General features: G+C 36.8%; 1 protein-coding gene across 13 annotated transcripts in view; it reads right to left on the bottom strand.

The window, feature by feature from the left end:
• DLG2 (discs large MAGUK scaffold protein 2) overlaps positions 1-20,531 on the bottom strand; it is a 1,912,587-nt gene that overhangs the window by 654,600 nt on the left and 1,237,456 nt on the right. For all 13 annotated transcript variants that reach the window (XM_060176807.1, XM_060176791.1, XM_060176792.1 and 10 more), the window contains one exon: positions 13,189-13,242. In XM_060176807.1, the coding sequence (XP_060032790.1) occupies positions 13,189-13,242 (54 nt within the window). The remainder of the gene's footprint in view (positions 1-13,188; positions 13,243-20,531) is intronic.

Below are 20,531 nucleotides of genomic sequence, written 5' to 3'. Positions count from 1 at the left end.
ACACACACACACACACACGGGCACACACATAAGGTAGCAACTATCTTTCATTATCCAGGAAATAAAAATTAGGGCTACTAGTATATGTTCCTATTTCTGTAGCCATTGCTCGTCATGACATCATTACTGTGGGCACAATACCTTGGTAAAGCAGATTGGTTTGGGAGCTAGAGTGCCTGAATACCCCTCCAGTTTCAAAGCCTGGGAACCATGAGCCTTGGATATATGTTTTACCTTTCTAGGTTCACTTTTCCTTATAGTTATATGTGTTTCATAATCACATCTCCATTACAAATTTGTAAGGATGAAATGAGTTACCAAATGAAAGAAAAAAAAATCACCAGGTACAGTTACTGTTTTCCACTCTCTAGATACTGGAGAGTGTAATTATACTCTGGCATGCACTCAAACAACTGTGAGAGAAGATGATAAAGTTGTCTAAGAAGGGTACAGATAAAATTCTCTTGCTATACTGTCAAACTACTTTTAGTGAAAAAGTAATAAACCGGGGCCGGGTGGTGGCGCACCTGGTTGAGAGCACATGTTGCAATGCTCAAGGACCCAGGTTCGAGCCCCTGGTCCCCACCTGCAGGGGGAAAGCTTTGCAAGTGGTGAAGCAGTACTGCAGGTGTCTCTCTGTCTCTTTCCCTCTCTCTCCCCCTTCCTTTCAACTATCTGGCTATCTATCCAATAAATAAAGGAAATTTAAAAAAAAAAAGAAAAAGAAAAAGTAATAAACCAGAGAGTAAAAAATATGATACTGGCAGGTATTCTTGTAATAAAAAAAAAAGAGCAAATACAGAAAGAAAATCAATAGAGGAATTAAAATGTTCTTTTTCCTTTGAAATCTAACCTTTTGCTTCTAAATTTTTCCAATATCATAGCACAATTACTTTAAATGATGAGATGGTACCACAATTCTTTTCATTCATGTGACCCAAGTCCTTCATGCAAACAGAGGCCACTGGTGTATTCTTGACAAGTATTTTAATTAAACCTCAACCACCAGCTAGACTTTCAGAGTGGATGTAGTGCTGCAATACAGAATAAAAGAAATGCAATTAGAAACTCTTGGAAATAGTACATATGTGGTCTTACATCTCACAACTACTTCCCTGGGATTACAAGTAGACATTTGAAGAGTCTAGTTCAGAGATAAAGAGAAGTAAATATCTATCATTTGAGAGCATTTCCAAACTACAGCCTCTCTTACGCAGTATAGAAGAAGGGGTTAGAGCAGTTCTCCAATCTTAATTATCGTTCAAAGCACCTAGGCATCTTTTTTTCCCCCCCAAATACAAAAGCACTGCTCAGCTCTGGCTGATGGAGGTGCAGGGACTGAATCTGGGAGTTTGGAGCCTCAGGAATGAAAGTTCCTTTGCATAACCATTATGCTATCTCCCCACACCCAGCAGGCAACTTATTTAAATGCAGATTCAGACTCATTAGGTCCAGGTGGAGCTGATACTATAATTCTGACAAGGTCACCAATGATGCTTCTGTTGTAAGCCACCTCCTTCTCCTACAGAGTTGAGGGGTTCAAAGCCCTGAGCCTGCTTCATCTGAATGCCGGGTCAATTTCTTACCAGCTACATGGTCCTAGTCACTTTAATCAACTTCTCTTTCTGTCAGCCCTTCCAGCTGCTCCCAACATGAAGATCCCAAATTCATCTGCTATACTCTAACCTTTAGGTTCCTGATTATTAAACAAACTGTTCTGCTTTACATCTTAATGCTTTTTAGCCACCAAGTTGCAGATACTACCATGATGCCAGACTGACTTCCTTGGGCAGATGACCTCACCAATGAATCTTGGAACCCCACCTCCCCAGAGCACTACCCCACTAGGGGAAGATAGAAGTAGGCTAGGGATATCGATTGACCTGTCAACAAGCATGTCCATCAAAGAAGTACAGAACTGCCAGACCTCCCACCTCTGCACCCCTTAAAGAACTTTGGTCCATACGCCCAGATGGATGAAGAACAGGGAAACTTCCAATTGAGGGGAGGTGATCTGGAACTCTGGTGGTGAGAAAGAATGGAATTGTACCCCTCTTATAGCATAATCTTGTCAATCATTATTAAGTCACTAATAAAAAATTGTAATACAAAATAAATAAAATACAATTAGAATAAAGCACTCTCTATTGATAAAATGGTGGTTGTGAGGACAAAAATTAATAAATGTTTAACTTATTAAATTCAAAACTTCCCATTACTGAGAAAACACTAAACAATATCAATAATCTTTTATGACTAAGTAAGGGATTCTTATTATAAACATTATCTCATCAATAGTGATGAATATCCTATAAATTTTAATTTGGTTTTAGTCACCACAATAATTTGCTATAAGTCATAATGTCAATAATTATATTAATCTCTACATATGAAGGTTGGCACGTTGTAATTTTTCAAATCACTGAACTTAAAAAAAGAAGTTAATTGACAAGTAATTCTCTTGGTTATTATCACATTCAGAGGCTTGAACTATGATTGAATTAACAGCACATTGTTTATCTACTTTTTCCAAGAAGAATGCAACATAAATAAGGACTAATTTTATTTACAACTAACTATAATGTAGACTGTTAGCAGCCCCACTGTTTCATGGGTTGTTTATTTGCCTGCCTGCCTTCCTTCCTTCCTTCCTTCCTTCCTTCCTCTCATTCTTTCTGTCTTTATTCCTTCTTTCCTTCCTCCCCCCTCCCTCCCTCCCTCCCTCTCTCTCTCTTTCTTTCTTCCTTCTTCCCTCTTTCTTTCTTCTCTCTTTTTTCTTTCTTTCTTTCTTTCTTTCTTTCTTTCTTTCTTTCTTTCTTCCATCCTTCCTTCCTTCCTTCCTTCCTCCCTCCCTCCCTTCCTTCCTCCCTTCCTCCCTCCCTCCCTCCCTTCCTTCCTCCCTCCCTCCCTCCCTCCCTTCCTTCCTTCCTTCCTTCCTTTCTTCCTTTCTTTCTTTCTGTTTCTTGCCACAGCCCAAGCCCCATAGTTACCCTAGTGTCAATAAAAATAAACAAATAAATACCAATGGGCCTACATCAAACTGAGAAGCTTCTGCACAGCTAAAGTTGTTGTATATCGTCCCTCTACAGAAACTAGCATACTCCATACTCAATTTATCTTAACACTTTTCTTTTTGTTCTTTTTAGAGTATTTATCACTTTATAACTTCTGTTTTGCCTGTTTTGGCAGCTGAAAGCTCCATAGAATGAAAATGACTTTCTCTCAATAATCATCTAAAGTGTGTATAACACATACTTGATACTCAAAATCGTTTGTTATATAAATGAAAAGTACTTAGCAACCATGTGGAAACTACTGATTAAAAATAAAACTAGGAAATTTGAAGGGACAAGTATCATAGAGAAGAGCTCCCTGATCTGAAGAATGATGAACAGTTCAGTTTTTAACAATCCAAATCCTAAGACTGATCCACATGACACAGTTGGAAGACAACAATCTGAGTTCAAGTTCAATGTGCTATCTAATAATGAAGCAAATCTGGGACCCTCATGTCACAAGACAGCTTCTGTTTCTTTGGTGATTAAAAAAAGATTCCTTCAAGAATTCAAAGAATTAAATAAAGTAAAACAATGAAACTATACTATTCAGGATTTCCGCTTAATCTGTCTCAGACAATTCATTATCAATTCATATTTATCTGGAATGATAACACTAGTAGCACTTTAAGATCTTGTGAGTTTTCACTTTCACTACATGTCTGGTATACTTACAAATTTCCTCTAATTAAAACAATTAGAAAAAAATTCCCTTTCTTCACTTTTTACTGATGAATTTCATAGAAAATTTTATTTATTTACTTATATTTTATATATTTATTTATTTATTTATTTTACTAGAGCACTGCTCAGCTCTGGGTTATGGTGGTACATGGGATTGAGCCTGGGACTTCTGAGCCTCAGGTATGAGAATCTCTTTGTCTAACCATTATTCTATTTATCACTGCCCTAGCATAGCAAATTTTTGATGAGTGTACTTCTGAAAGTATGAACAATAGACATTCAGAGAATTGGAAAGTCCAACAAGATAGATTATTAGGGAGAGCTTCTGGAAGATGGGGCAGAATTTGACTATTTCTAATTTCATTGAGCCTTGGGTTTTATAATGACCTCCCTAAAGGTTAACATGAGATCAGTTTTCAGCAGTAATCTGGTCTGTATTTTTTTTATCTTAGTTTTAGTTAGGACCCTTACATCAAACTGCTCTAGCATGCCTATAATTAACCAAATTACAGCTCATAAATGGTGACATGTGTCAGGAGAACAACCCTTGGGGGAGTTCATTGACCTGATCATGTATGAACCTGGGGTATGTGTCTTGAATAGACAATTTTGTTAACAGTGACTATGTTACTAAATTAACCAAGGCAATCTCAGTTACATTAACCATTCCAATACTAAACATCATTCTAGAATCACAGGGATTAGAAAGACAAAATGATTAGCATTCTTGATGATTGCTAACACAGCCAAGTGGTGTTACTGCAATATCATATATATGTATATATATATACATATATACACATATATATGATATTGTAATATCTATATGAAAGATATCACATATATATATATATATATATATATATATATATATATATATATATATATATGAAAGAGAAATTTAGAGGGAAGGAAGAGATAGATTAGACACAAAGCTGAAGACAACCATAAAAATACAGCAAGGAGACAAGAAACATATACACTATCAGCAAGACTATAATAGAAAACATTCACAAAAAGCAAAGAAGCAGAAACAAATAGGAAAAGAGCTTACAAGAACATGAAACAATCTCAAAATAAAAACCAGAATGGCTATAAGCAAACCACATTTATCAGTAATAATCTTAAATGTGAATGGCTTAAATCCATCAGTCAAGAGATTCGGTGACTGAATGAATTAAAAAGTGTGATCCATCTAATCTATACCTACAGGAACCACACATCGAAAAGACTAACAGACAGCCTGGAACAAGGTATTCCAAGTCAGTAATACAGAATAAAGGGCAGATTTATATCAGATAAAATACACTTTTGGGTAAAGATGATAAGATAAATGGATGGACACTACACATAGGTCACAGAATTAATCCAACAGAAAGATATAACAATATATATAATATATATATATGTTTCCAATATAAGTGCACTGAAATATATAAAAGTACTGACTAACCTCAAAAGAGACATTGATGGCAACACAATAATAGGAGGAGTTCTTAAACACAAAATTCACAGATCATCAGGACAAAAAAATCAACAAGGAAATACAGGCCTTAAATGAAGTCATAGATGAGATGAACTTAGCAGATATTATTCAGAACATTTCGTCTCACCCCACTCCCAAAATAACATACTTTTTTTTTTTTTTCAATTGCACATGTACCATTCTCAAGAACTGACCATGTTTTGGGACACAAAAATAGCCTTAATAAATATGTGAATGCTGAAATCATGCAAAGTATCTTTCTGATCATGAGATGGTAAGGTTAGAAATCAGTCACAAAAAGGAAGAAAGAAATACACACAAATTATGGAGACTAAACAATACACTTGAATAACATCTGGGTCACTAATGAAATTAAAAGAGAACTTAAAAAGATTACTTGAACACTGACAATGAAGAACTATAAGCCCTGAGGAGATCTTCAATTTCACATACACACAGGGTATTAAGTTATAATGACGCTACATCATTTTTCTATATCAAGAAAGGCCCAGCTATGAACCAGCATCTGTTATTAGGCCTATTCTGAACTAGATATGACTCTGCAGTCTTGGCTCAACTGTTCAAGATTGTTAAAATAATGCCCTGGGGCCAGGAGGTAGCGCAGCGAGTTAAGCGCACATGGCGCAAAGCACAAGGACCGGCATAGGGATCCCAGTTCGAGCCCCTGGTTCCCCACCTGCAGGGGGGTCACTTCACAAGCCATAAAGCAGGTCTGCAGGTGTCTATCTTTCTCTCCCCCTCTCTGTCTTCCCCTCCTCTATCCATTTCTGTCTGTCCTATCCAACAACGACAACAATAACCACAGCAACGATAGACAACAAGAGCAACTAAAGGAGAAAAATGGCCTCCAGGAGCAGTGGATTCGTAGTGCAGGCACTGAAAAAAAATGCTCTATTTATTAACACTTCCCCCCACACACACACACACACACTCCTCTTAACCTTATAGTGAACATTTATTAAATAATTTTTAGTTGCCAGGAAGAGAAAAATCCCTACAAGGAAAATATTATTATTCCCATTTGACAAATACTGTAGCATACGTTTAGACAGATCATTTGACTTCATCAAATTTATCATGCCAATAAGATCTTAGAGGCCTGATGCTCTAGAAACCGAAGCTTAGCTTCTTTTATTATTCTCTCATGTACTCAATGGGTGGGGTACAAATGATTGCCAGTCTCACATGGAAGTCTATGAGAAATGAAGGGCTCCAGCTCTGCTCTTAAATCAGAATCAGAATTGTAAGATTACCAGGTGATTCAAGCTCAGGTGAATGAGAAGCACTTCTCTGCCCCACCTCTCCTCATTCATAACAACGTAACAAGTGAAAGAGTGAGGGTATTCTGATTGTGGCACTTGGGAAATGTTATTTAGATAGGAAAGCACTGACTGAAACAAACACTGGTAATTTTGCCTCTATAGCTAATTTCCTATTGCCTTGAGGGCATAGTTAAACCAGAATTAATATTTTCTGGCAGATATGAGTTTTCATTTCTGGGTAATGTTTCATTTCTAACAGATTGAAAGCATCAACAGTATAATTGTAACAGTGGTCCTAGGAAGGGGGGAATGCAGAAAAAAAACCAATGTTTGTGTAATAAATGTACTAAAATCAGCAAATTCTTTAAAAAACATTTTACCATTATTAGTCACTGCCAGAATGATATAAAGAGACACTGCATATTTCTTCTGCTTTCTCTTCCTTTGTGGGTAATTTTGGAGAACTGTCCAATTAAAAGTGACTAGTATCCTAAATCACAAGGGTCTGTTATTGCACAGTGACTCAGAAATTAATGCCTAATTGCCCAGCTCTACAACCAAGCACTTGGCCATCCTATTCTGTAATACAGCAACATTCTCCTCAGAGAGCTCTTACCCTTAGCTGCACACTATTGAAATCAATCAGAAATGCCATTTAAACTTTGCTTAACAACACCTCTTGGTTGAAAGTCCATCCTTCGGCTCCTAAATGAACTTCATTGCTAATTCAATGGCTTCTCTGTGCCCCTGAACTCAAGTCATTTTGATTCTCTATTATTCTTCTTACCAACTTGCAATTAAACATTGTCAATTTTTCCTTAGGCTATTTCCTTCTTTTCCATCAATTCTCTTGTGCTCTGCCCTAGAGCTGTAGCCATGTTTTCACCCAATCATCTTGCACATTTAAGCCTCTTTGTGGAAAAAAAAATCTCACTGATAACATTATAAAAATATTAGGATTATTTCCAAAATAACTTGGTAGTCAAATATAGTGAGTGACATGACAAATGATCATTTAGTTTTCTTTCTTTCTTTTTTTTTTCAGTTTACACCAGGGTTATTGCTGGGTCTCAGTGGTGCCTACACTACAAATTCACTGCTTCCAGAAGCCATTTGTCCATTTTTTTCTTACTATTTTTATTAGAATAGATATAAATTGCTGGGGGGGGAGGGAGAGGTAGAAGGGGAGAGAGAGAGAGAGAGACACCTGTAAACCTGCTTCACTGCTCATGTAGTGTCCTCCTGCAGGCAGGAAGTAGGGACTCAAACCTAGGTCCTTGTGCATGGTAATGTGTGTGCTTAACTGGGTGTGCTACCAGCCGGCCCCTTAGTTACCTTTCTAATTGAACTTTCCCTTCTCTCTCCCTCTCCCTCTCTCTCTCTCCTTCTCCCTCTCCCTCTCCCTCTCCCTGTCCCTCTCCCTTTCCTTCTCCCTCTCCCTCTCCTTCTCCCTCTCCCTCTTTCTCTACCTCTTGTTCTCATTTCCTAAGAGTTATTCAAAGCCATAGTCCTGAAATTTCTAGAACAGAAATAAATGACTCCATTATTATTCCTACCACTGAAAATGTCAGGCAAGTGTCTTACTTGTAAAAAGAAATTACTGCACTGCTAATACTTGCTACATGATTCTTTAACTTATCATTATTTTCCCTTAGACATCCTTCATGGTGTAGAAGGACTTCCCATATCTGCTAAACCAGGTTCCTTGGGCACTTTCATGACTTACTATCACTGACCTACTAATACATTTAAAGTGCAAAAATTTGTCCTGTCTGTCTATCTGTCTATCTATCTATCTATCTATCTATCATCTATCATCTATCTATCTATCATCTACCTACCCACTTTCCTACCTATCTGTGGAGTAGGGCCTCATGTGCACATGATTTTTATCACTGCAGTATTTTATTTTTTCTTTCATTCACAGAGAGAGAAAGGATCAGGGCATGAGGCACTATAGTACCAGAGTTTTCTCTGGTGCCTTAGAACTTCACATGTAGTGCTGGGTATTTATCCTGGGTCATACACATGGTAAGGCCGGCACAATACCCAGAGCTACCCAGGATTAGTTTTTCTTTCCTTATTATTTTAAAAGGACATAAAAAAAAAAAACTGGGAGGAGAGGGTGAGTTAGGGAGAAAGACAAACACCTGAGACTTTGCTTCACTGCTTGTGAAGCATACCCATCTGCAGGTGGGGTACAAGGGCTTGAACTCCGGTTTTTGTGCATGGCAATGTATGTGCTCAACTAGGTGTGCCACTGCCCAGCCACAAAATTTAAACAAAATTTAAAACTTATTACTCTTGAGTATGTTACTTGCCACAGTATAGTTAAGAAATAAGGTAAAAATATTACCATTATGAAATACACACAAGAGAGAGATGAAAAGATAGAGCAATCCAAAACTCTCTAATGTTAGTTTTCCTAAAGCAGAGAACAAGATTTTTTTTGAATAGAGTTTTCTTGAGTACTCTGAAGAGTCTGTGGAAGAGAAGTCTATCTGTAGAAGGTAGCATGTGGGCTGGCTGCAAACACCAAAAGAGTAAAGTGCTCTTTGGTTACTAAGTCTATCTTGATTGAACTTAAAGAGGACATGTAAGTTCTCCTCACCTTGAATTCTCTAAGAACAGAGTATTTTCAGTTTCTCTCATGAGACAATATTCCATATATCAAAGGAAAGAATAACATTTTTGATTGAAAAATAGAAACTATAGATCGCTGACCCTGGAATTTTATGTTTCTCTTCTTTTCTTGGTGTGTTATTTTGTTTTTTGAACAGAGCCCTGCTAACTTCAGGTTTATGGTGGTATAAGGGGTTGAACTTGGAACTTCTGAAAGTTTGTTATATAAATTGCTGAGCTAGTCCTCTGATCTCCATTAGTTCTTCTTCTTCTAGCGTTTGTCATCTTCATTATTGATATTAATCTCTAAACATAAACTTCCTATACCTGAGAACTGTGCCATGTGTAATTCCTACCCAGTCTTAAAATAAGATACCATATGAGAATATGTTTTCTTGAGGCATTCACATAGCAAAATCTCAGTGATACCCTTGTTGAGGTCAGCTATTTGGCTAGTGTCATTTAACTTAGCATTAAAAAAAAAAAAAAAAAAGCAAAAGCAAAATTCTTGCTCTGGAGAGAATGTACTGTGGTAGCTAACCCTAACCTCCATATTAGAGTTCCCAGGTTCTAACCCCTACACCATTAAAAACCAGAACTGAGGGATACAATGGTTAACAAAAAAGGGCAGGAATCTCTAACACTTATCAAAACTTTCCCTTGACCCCTCTGGTTGTTAACTGCAATTTGTAAGTATACTAAGGAATCATTTCGACAAGTACCACATATCTCTAAAACCAAAATTGCTGATTTCCAAAATTAATACACACTTAGTTGTAATGAAACCTTTTTTTTTTTTTTTTTGAGGAGAACTTTCATATGTGAGTAACAATTTGCAGTTTAGGTACCACTTTTCAAGAAGGAAATGTTCTTATGCAACATGACTAAAATGCTCTGGGGAGTTCTGAAATAATTTTTTCATTAAATAGAATTGAAATTATGCGAACAACTAGAACATGAGAAAGAAAAGGGGGAAAACAAAGCAGAGAACACTGGGGAATGAGAAAATAGACTGCAAAAGGATCAGTTCAAGGTTACACCATGAGCCAGAACCGAGCATATTGGTCTGGGTCAAGAACAAAGCCATGTCTACACCAATGGTGTTATCTCTGTCCATTTAAGCAGTAACAGACTTATGTTTCATTTTATACGGAGATGAGATCCATGTTTATTAGCACGGATTCATTCATAATCATGTATTAAATAAAAGAATAGTAATTTATTGTTGACCAGAAATTAACAAACATGATGTCACATACATAATATCCACTTGACCCTCACAATCACCTCTGAGGCAGGTATTCTAATTTCTGTTTTGAAGATTAATTTAGATCTAGAAGGAGTTAATAAATTGTTCAAGAACACACCACTATGATACCTGGAAGATTTGCCTGTCTGTCCATTTGTCTTGTTTTATGGTGCATTACTCAGCTCTAGTTTATGGTGGTGCCAGGGATTATACCAGGGACTCTAAAGCCTCAAGCATTACAGTTATAGCTACAATGTTATCTTCCTAGTCCCAACTGGAACATCTTCACCATATCATGGAAGCTCAGTGAGTACAATAACATGAAGCTAAAAGAAAAAAAAAATCTTTGAAGAATTCAAAGTTCAATACAAAGCTGATACTAAGGAGGGTGGGAATAAATTGATTAATCTATTATTATATATGACTTATTTACTAGTTAATGAATTGGGATTCTAATTTTGCATGCCTATACAAAGTCCTCAGATTTTATACACAGATTATCTGTACTGAGGCTATCTGATAATTTAGCTTTGGAAATAACAGCAGAAGGTGTTCTTGACCACATGAAAGCAGTTCTACTTACAAAGGCAAGCCTCTGGACACCAATTTTCCTTCAAAAGACAACTCATATGCATTGCCAGTGGACATAATAGGGAGCTTTTTCAGAGTAAAGCCATAGAATTTCTTATGTATGGGTCCTTGGGCCTGGGGCACTGAAATCTCTACAAGTTGTCTTCCACTCAGAGTTACTGTCGAGGAGTAAATATGCAAACTTTGATTCTAAACTGAGTGACAGAAAGCAAGAGAGAGGAGAAGGAAATACAAGTAGCCACATATTAGGGGTCAAAGAGAGTCTCCAACAATACAGCCAATTACCCCGGGTTTATTCTTGGTTATACCTGAAACTGTGCAACCTTCAGAAACTCATTTAACCTTTCTCTGAATCTGTTTCATTTGTAAAATGGAGAAATTAATAGTAACTAACTTATAAAGCTGTCATAAAGATTAGGATTGTTGGAGGAGGGGGACTGGGCACACGGGTTAAGCACGCGTTAGCATGCACAAGGACCTATGCTCAAGCCCCAACTTCTCACTTGCAGGAGCAGGATGGTGCTTCATGAGTGATGAAGCGGAACTGCAGGAATCTCTGTCTCTCCCCCCTCTACCTCCCAATCTCTCCACTTCTCTTTGTCCAATCAAATAAGATAAAGATTAGGGTTGTTATATAGGGTTGTTTTGGGTTGTTTGTTAGGGTTGTTTTGTCAAATGCTTAAAACCATGTTGAGGTACAGAGCTAGCTACCCTAATGCAAACGCTTGATAAGTAAAGGAAGAAAGAAAAGCAGGATGAACTAAAGAGTAAGAGATGCAAAAGTAACAGCATACGTCTTTAATACATTGCTTTTCTTTTAACAAGAGCCTTTTAGTTTTATTTTTTTATTTTTTTTCAGTTGGGACTATCTGGTTCCTTCCAATGAGTTCAGCCTCATCTCCAGTCTGACCCCAAGTAATTCTTGTCCAGAAAGATTTAAAAGTTCCAGTTCAGTAGTTCAGGTGATTCAGCAGTAAAGTGAATGTGCTGTTATTCTTGTCCTGACCCTGTGTCCCAGTTTTAGTTGCTTGTTCCTGTAATCAAGTCCCAACCTTGTACTCCAGTTCTGGAACTCCGCTCCCCTGTGGCTGAGTCCCAGCTTACAAACTTGTTCAGGACCTCCAGTTCCAAAGGTGGGTATTTCCTTGAAGGGTAATGTCTTTAAAGATAGACTGCTTGAAACATGCAGAATATGAAGTTTTGAAAACCAGTTGCCTACACTTAAAAATTGTATATTTTTACTAAAAAAAAGTTCAAATTTCCAACTTCTCTGGTAAACAAACAAACAAACAAACAACAACCCTGAATGATCTGTCAATACTTTAATCCACATTTCCTCTTGTTACCATCCCACTGGAGCAGAGTAGCAGCTGTTCCCTTTGAAGGCTATTTATTCCTTTCTGTCCCACTGGGTCACCACTCATTCTTATCCATTTGGTTGTGATTTTGCTAGTTCATGTAAGCATACAAGGTTGGGGTCTAGGACTGACAATAGTCAGTACTTAACAAGCATTTGCTTTGTTTCAGGTGCTCTTCTAAGTTCACATTGTTTACTTGTTTAACCAAAGATGAAGAATAGCTTACTCTTGTCTATTTTCCCTAAGGTCCTTCTTCTTGCTTCAAATTCTCTGTCTATATGTAAATGCACCTGTCTCATTTTACCATAGGAAGTAAAGAGTCCATCAGAACTTTGTTGAACCATCATACAGTCAGCAACTCACCCATCCTGTCACAATGGCCTCCAATCCCCCCAACTCAGTCAGACTTTGTCATCAAAAACTTTGGTGAATCCTTGCGTTACTGATCTTCCTGATAGTTTTCTAAACTCTTGTTTTCACAAAGCCAAACATTTCATTATATGGATAATCCTTAAGTTCACAAAACCTTTACTCCAATTCTTATTGGAATTCAAGAAATTTTCACCAAATATTTGCTGACCACTTACTTTTGTTCTAGGCTCTGTCATAGACACTAATTTAAGAATTTCTTTAATGAGAAACCCAAAGTCCACTTCTGTTGCCAATGAGTCAGTCTCAGCAGTGCCACATAGGGAAACCAGCACTATTATAGCAGAATTGACTACTTTTTTCCATCATGATAGGTTTTTGTATTTTATAAAACAGTGAATAAAGGAGGGAGTTATTTACATGGATAAGTCAAAATATTTACATGAGTAAGCACAGATATTAAAGAAATCTTAATAAAAATGTTACTTACATAGGGAATTGTGTCCAAAGTATCTGTATTGACAATTATTGGAGCAGGACTGGCCTAAAAAAGAGAAATAGAAAATAATAAGTAAGTAACAAGTAGTATATTTTGCTTCTGCGATAGGTAGGACATATTAACAAAATGTTCTATGGCTTTTCTTGGTAATCTCTAATAGATATTATGTCAACTTTGGGGAATAAATGAAATAGTTGATTTCTCTGCAACTTCCTCCATTCAAATATTTATTTGCTGTGTTTTCCACTTAAACAAAAACAAAAAATATAACTTACACTCATTCCCTTTTAAATTCTACCCAACAGTATAGAATGTGAGGACTGGTATTATGCACTAGCAAAGATTTCTAATAAATTGGATCAGAGTTAAATTTATAACACTTTTACTAATGAAATTGTGCTAAAGAAGTTTAATTTCTCATTTAAGAAGAATAAAACTTGAGACCTGGTGGCGACACAGCTGGTAGAATACACACATTATAGTGTGCAAGGACACAGGTTCAAGCCCCTAGTCCCGTTTCTTGGCCCTATCTGCAGGGGGAAAGCGTCACAAGTACTGAAGCAGGGATGCAGATGTTTTTCTTTACCTCTTTTTTTTTTCCAATTTTTTTTATCTTTACTTATTATTGGATAGAGACAGCCAGAAATTGAAAGTGGGGGTGGTAGAGAGATACCTGTAGCACTGCTTCATCACTCGCAAAGCTTTCCCCTTGCAGGTGGGGACAAGGGGCTCAAACCTGGGTCCTTGAGCATTGCAACATGTGCACCCAACCAGCACCTGGTGCCTTCTCTTTATATCTTTGTCTCTTTTTCTCTTCCTCCTATTTCCCTCTCAATTTCTCTCTGTCTCTATCCAGAATGAATGAATGACATGAGTAAAAGAATTAAACTTAAAGCAATATTTGTTACCCTGCTCTTTAAACTGTACTCAATAAAAATTTGATTCATTTTCTGATGTCTTGAATATATTTAAATACAATTCATGTAGTATCATTTCTTTGAATTTATGCATCTCTAATCAGTATCTTATAAATATAAGGATTAAAATAAACCAAAGATGACAGAAAATCATATGACATACTAAAGTTCCTTTATTTTGTTTTTTCTTTATGAACTAGTAATTTCTTTTTAATTAAGTAGGAATCTGTGTAAAACTGATATGAGAATGTTACTGTCCTCATCATTAGAAAAGGGAGACTATAATCTTTACTTTTATCTAACAATCTGACTTTCTAAATATTGAACAGACCTATCTTGATATATTCAAATTTCTAGAATTTTCACAGCAACTTCCCCCTTCAACCCCGTAGGGATTTTAGTCTCCCTTTCAAACTTCAGATTTCATTTAGATAGTAGACATACTGTCATGATTAACAGAAAACTGTCCTACACTACATGGTGGTTTTGACAAATATTAAACCCTTAGGACATTTCATTAGCTATGCCCTCTGGAGCAGTAGTAGAGTTAACTGCATTTTAATTCTAATCTGTGCCTATAAAATTCTAGTAAAATGATAAAAAAATGGCAATACATTTTGCAGAATAATAGTTCATGTTTAACAAAAAGCACCTGTCATAATGAATATAATGTTGGTCTACTTTTCTTTCTTTCTTTCATATATATATTTAACCAGAGCATTGATCAGTTATGGTTTTATGGAGGTCCAAGAGATTGAACCTAGGACCTTGAAGCCTCAGACATGAAAGTCTCTTTACATAATCATTATGCTCTCTACCCTCTCCCCTTGGTCTGCTTTTCTATATCATGTGTCAACTAGATAGTATATTTTCTAACTCCTAACAGAAGTACTTATGGGAAATAGGGACTTTACAAGAAGAGAATGTTCTAATGTTTTCTCTCCCCAAATGGAAACAGTGCTCATTAAGAGACATGTGATGAAAAAAGAGAGGCACACAAAGTTTAATGTCAAAAGTCATGGATACAGTTTGGTTTAAGAACTTCTAATTATATAGTTTTTGGGAACTCAGCAACTTCCTGATAGTGTGCTTTGAAGGCAGGTTACTAAACCATTTTGCCTTACTTTCTCTGTAGAATGAGAATAGAGATAATCACTTCTAGAAAGGTTGCTTAAAAAATAGATGAGGTCGGGAGTCAGGTGGTAGCACAGTGTGTTAAACACAAGTGGCCCAAAGCTCAACGACTGGTATAAGGATCCTGGTTCGAGCCCCTGGCTCCCCACCTGCAGGGGGGGTAGTTTTACAAGCAGTGAAGCAGGTCTTCAGGTGTCTATCTTTCTCTTCCCCACTCTGTCTTCCCCTCCTCTCTCCATTTCTCTCTGTCTTATCCAACAACGATGACATCAATAACAACAACAATAAAAACAAGGGCAAAAAAAGGGAATAAATAAATAAATATTAAGAAAATGAACAGATGTGGTCAAACATTGCAATGTGCACTGTAAACTATAAACACCAGAATCAAAGTTCAATAGTAATATTAGCATCCCTGAAGATGGGCTATTCACTGGCATCCCACAATGACAGAGATTTTGGAGAAATGTGGCACCAGATAATTTTGTAACTGAACAAATGCCATGAGTCTAATAATATAACTAGTGAATGAAGAGGATATACCCTACTACATACCTATATTACATAAACTATTGGGACTACTGCCATATACGTATGATATTCTATTGACTGAAAAGTTGCTAGTTGGTAACTGTACAGATACATTCATGGTTTTTGAACAGTTTATACCAAAGATATTTCTATATTTTTCTTAGTGGCTACACTGTACTCAAAAGAACCTAGTATACCATGGCAACTACCATTCTAAAATACATATTCTAAAATACATATGTGCAAGAAATATACACAGATATCACTAGATGATAAAAAGTTATGCAGTTAAGACATTATCATCAGTATACCTATGTTGTAAGAGGTAACTTGAACTTCGGAGAGTTGAGAGCTTATATTTAACACTGGTCTCCCCCTCTACCCCAACCAGATTTTTCAATGATCCCCAAATCCAGGTGGTTCCATTACAAGAGTTCTGTTGTGATTGGAGATCCCTAGCTAGAATGGCATACTAATCCAGGCAAAGCAAAGAACACTCTAAAAACAAGAGATGCCTTGAGATCTTGCATATTAGCTGTTGAAAGCATTCTGAGGATATCCTAATGGTTTTTCTTGCAGTTTTTTTGCTTTTATTTTTTCAAAAGTCATCTACTTTTAAATACTTCTTTTTTGTGAGTGCCTCCAGGGTTATTGCTGGGACTTGGTGCCTGTAATTTGGAGGCTACTTTTCCCTCCATTTTGTTGCCCTTGTTGTTGTTATTGTTGCCACTGATGTTGTTGGATAAGAGAGAGACAAACTAAGAGAGGAGAGGGATACAAAGGGGGAGAAAAAGACAGACACCTGTAGACCTGCTTCACCGCCTGTCAAGCAACCTCCCTGCAGGTAGGGAGCTGGGAGCTCGAACCAGGACCTTGCGCTGGTCCTTGTGCTTTGCACCATGTGCATTCAACCCGTTGCACTACCGCCCAGCCCCCTTAAATATTTCTTTATTTCATGTGTGGGAAAGAAATTAAGAGGTCAGAGCATCACAGTGGCAAATGAATGCTAACAATGAACTTGAAGTTTCCTGTATGCAATTCCTATGCTCTACATGCTATGCACTTTCCTGATTACCCTCAAAGTGTTTGAGCCTTATATCCTTGACTAGATGAAAGCTTTCTGGTACCACAAGGGATATTTATATTTCAACTTATTACCTATTACACATTGATCAGTACACATGCATAAACATACATTGATTTGTGGCTTTCAATACATCTTCTGTTTTTTCTCATTTTTTTTAAAAACACAAGTCATATATATATATAGTACTTAAGAATTAAGCATAATCATAAATATGTAAATATAAATATGTATATATATTAAGTACTTAAGAATATAATAAGAACTTAAGAATTACTGACTAAATTTAACTATCATATATATGTGAGGGCATAAAGTAAAGCACTGTCTCTTTATAAGCATTGCACAGTATTTCTAAAGTAATCTAAAAATCTTTTATATCAACAAAAGATAGATTCTGCCAATATCCACTACTATCTTCTTTCTCTAACTAGTTACTATTACCAGGTTCTCCTGTTAACCAAAACTAGAGTGCTGGGGGGTAAGGGGAGGTGGCATACATGGTTGAATGCACACATTATCATGCACAAGGACCCAGGTTCAAACTCCCTCTCCCCACATGCAGGGAGCATGCTTCACAGTGAAGCAAGGCTGCTGGTCTCTGTCTCTGTCTCTGTCTCTGTCTCTCTCTCCTCTCAATTTATCTTTGTCCTGTCAAATAAAATAGAAAAAAAAAAAGAAAAAAATGACTGTTAGGAACAGTGGTTTCATCATGCCAACACTAAGCTCCAGCAATAACCCTGGTGGTCCAAAAAAAAAAAAAAATCCTAGAAAGTCTTTTGTAAACCAAAATGTCTTAAAATGAAGAACAAGGGGCCAGGTGGTAGTGCAGTGGGTTAAGTGCCCATGGTGCTAAAGACAAGGACTGGCATAAGGACCCCGGTTCAAAACCCCCGGCTCCCCACCTGCAAGGGAGTCGCTGCACAAGTGGTGAAGCAGGTCTGCAGGTGTCTGTCTTTCTCTCCCTCCTCTCTGTCTTCCCTTCCTCTCTCCATTTCTCTCTGTCTTATCTAACAATGATGACATCAATAACAACAATAATAATAACCAAAGCAACAATAAAACAACAAGAGCAACAAAAGGGAAAAAAATAGCCTTGAGGAGCAGAGGATTTGTAGTGCAGGCACTGAGCCCCAGCAATAACCCTGGAGGCAAAAAAAAAACAAAAGAAAGAAAGGAAGAAAGAAAGAAAGAGAACAAAATACTACAAATTTACATGGTAATAATTCTAGTGTTTCTAGGCCCCAAAAGTAAGCTATCAAATAACACATATAATCCTAAATATAATACTAATGTACATTTCAAGCAGGAAAGATATGTTAAGTGTACATCTAGAATAATGTACTTGCCAGGGGGGGAAGTTTGTCAGTGTCACTTTTGCTGTTGAAGGTGCTTCTAGAATAATTACTACCAAACATCAAAAACTGTTTTCCCTTTTAGTGTAAAAATGGAAACCCTCTTTAGAGGGTTTCTCTCACTTTGTGAAAACAGGTACTAACATATGTGCTTCATAAAATTAAAATTGTATCATGTGAACTTAAAAAAGCAGGGTATTCTTGTCTATCCACATATACTATCTATATGTTGATTGTTCAGCATCTATGAAATAAAATTTATTATTTCATAACTACAGAATGTATATGCTGTGGATTTTGAAGTACCATCTATGGTCACTTTTCTGTTTGAGAGCTAAAGAGGTCCAGAACTCACAGTTATACCCACATCTGTAAAAGTCCTAGAAAACACATAATCAAACAGGCCACAGGAAGCAGTGGATTTGTAGTGCAGGTATCAAGCCCCAGAGATAACCCTGGTGTCCAAAAAAAAAAAATTAATCTCTTTGGTGACCCTAACTATAGTATATGTTTTGTTTATTTTTTTGTTTATTTATTTTTATTGGGGAATTTGTGGATTACAATACATTTGACACTGGGCACAAAACACTAAATTCTCCATGTAGAGAAAGTAAATTAACAGAAATAAAGAAGAAGGAAAAACTAATTATAATGAGGCAAACAGAGAGGACAAAATTTAATAATGAATTGAAAATGATAAAATATTGATTAAACATTAATTTTGGTTAGTAGTAAGTTGATAATATTTAAATTATTAGTTCAAGTTATTCATGACATATATCCCTTTTCCTATCCTTGCGCATCCCACTGAATATGTAAGGTTTTTACATTATATCAGTGACTTTGCTCATGCCAGTAAAAGATAAGCTTCCCTTGCTTTCCAAATAAGGGAACAAATGTACTAAAGCATCTGACACAGTGGATGCAAATGCTCCAAGTAGCTCATTGATTTTGCCTGATTGGATTATTTCCTGATTTTTTACTAAGTGCCAGATCTGGGAAAAACCTTGGATGAATGGGAAGGTGGTCACCTCCAAGGCAGGTATTATGAGGAAGCCTCTTCCAGCAAGGCATTGGTCAGGCAAGTACAGATGTTGTATAGTCAAATAACACCCTCAGTCAAGTTTTGGTCTGACAAATGCAGGCTCACTAGAAGAGAATCAATAATTAAATTCAGGTTATAACTATACCTTTAAGGCACAAGGTAGAAAAGGAAAAAAAAAAAAATCACACAGTCAAATAACCTAGATACAGAAAGAACTGGACAGTGACACTGATGGAGCTAAGAATTAAGTAGGAAATTCTCTGACCTAGAATGTGCACATAGAGAATGCAGGTGGTAGCCAGGAGGACAAAATGAACAAAAGGTAAACTCTAACAAGAATACCACACTAGTTTATGGGGTCCAGTGTCTTTGGCTTATCTTCTTGCCTTAAGATGAAGGTCTTGAGTGGGCAAGAAAAGATATCAGTCCCATAAATGACTTTTATGTCCTAGCAGCATAATTTAAAATAAATGGAAACCATTACAAGTTTCAAAATCAGTCAATTTGCCTGTGCCCGTGATTTTATTGGGAGCACTGAAAATCCATAGCCTCAAGGTGTATATTAGTTGGCTCAACTGCTGTAAGATACTAACAGCCTTTTCATTTCACAATTCACACAGATGACAGCCATCTAGAAGAGTCCCAGTCAGGCTAACCCTAACCAAGAAAGTGAGATATTGAGATTATTATGCTTTTAGCAAGTTTTGAAGTGAGATACCTGACATTAACTGTTGAATTGGTAATCTAACTATCAGATTTAGGATAACTTCACTTTGCATTAGAGTCTCTGCATCCACTGTTTTATGATGTTAACCTTTTTTATGGAAACAAAAACATGATGTGGTTGGGAAGAAAGCAAGGAAACTTTCTGTCTCAATATACTGAATAGTATTCCAGTTCTCTGTTGGAAGTGAAACCCATTCTTCCCTCTCCCGTCCCTCCTCAATCTTCTGGGCTGGAATACCATATCCCTTTGCTGCTGGCAGATCCTTACCGTCTACAGAGATTTACGAAGAAGCTATAACTGCCTGCTGGTAATAGTTAACTATCTGGAATCTCATTACAGCACAACCCAGCTACAACTTCAACTACTGGCATGTTATAATAATACCAGCAAGCTCTTTCTGTCATGATTTATTTAGTCTGCACATAACCTAGGGAGAGAGGCACTATTATTCACAATTTACAGATTCAGAGGTTAAATCACTTCTCCAAAGTTATACTTGGGGCAAGGAGACCATTTTCAAAATTATTCCCTAGAAAATCAA

Source organism: Erinaceus europaeus, chromosome 17 (assembly GCF_950295315.1).
Source record: "Erinaceus europaeus chromosome 17, mEriEur2.1, whole genome shotgun sequence".
NCBI lineage: Eukaryota > Metazoa > Chordata > Mammalia > Eulipotyphla > Erinaceidae > Erinaceus > Erinaceus europaeus.
This window is presented reverse-complemented; position numbering and strand designations above follow the sequence as displayed.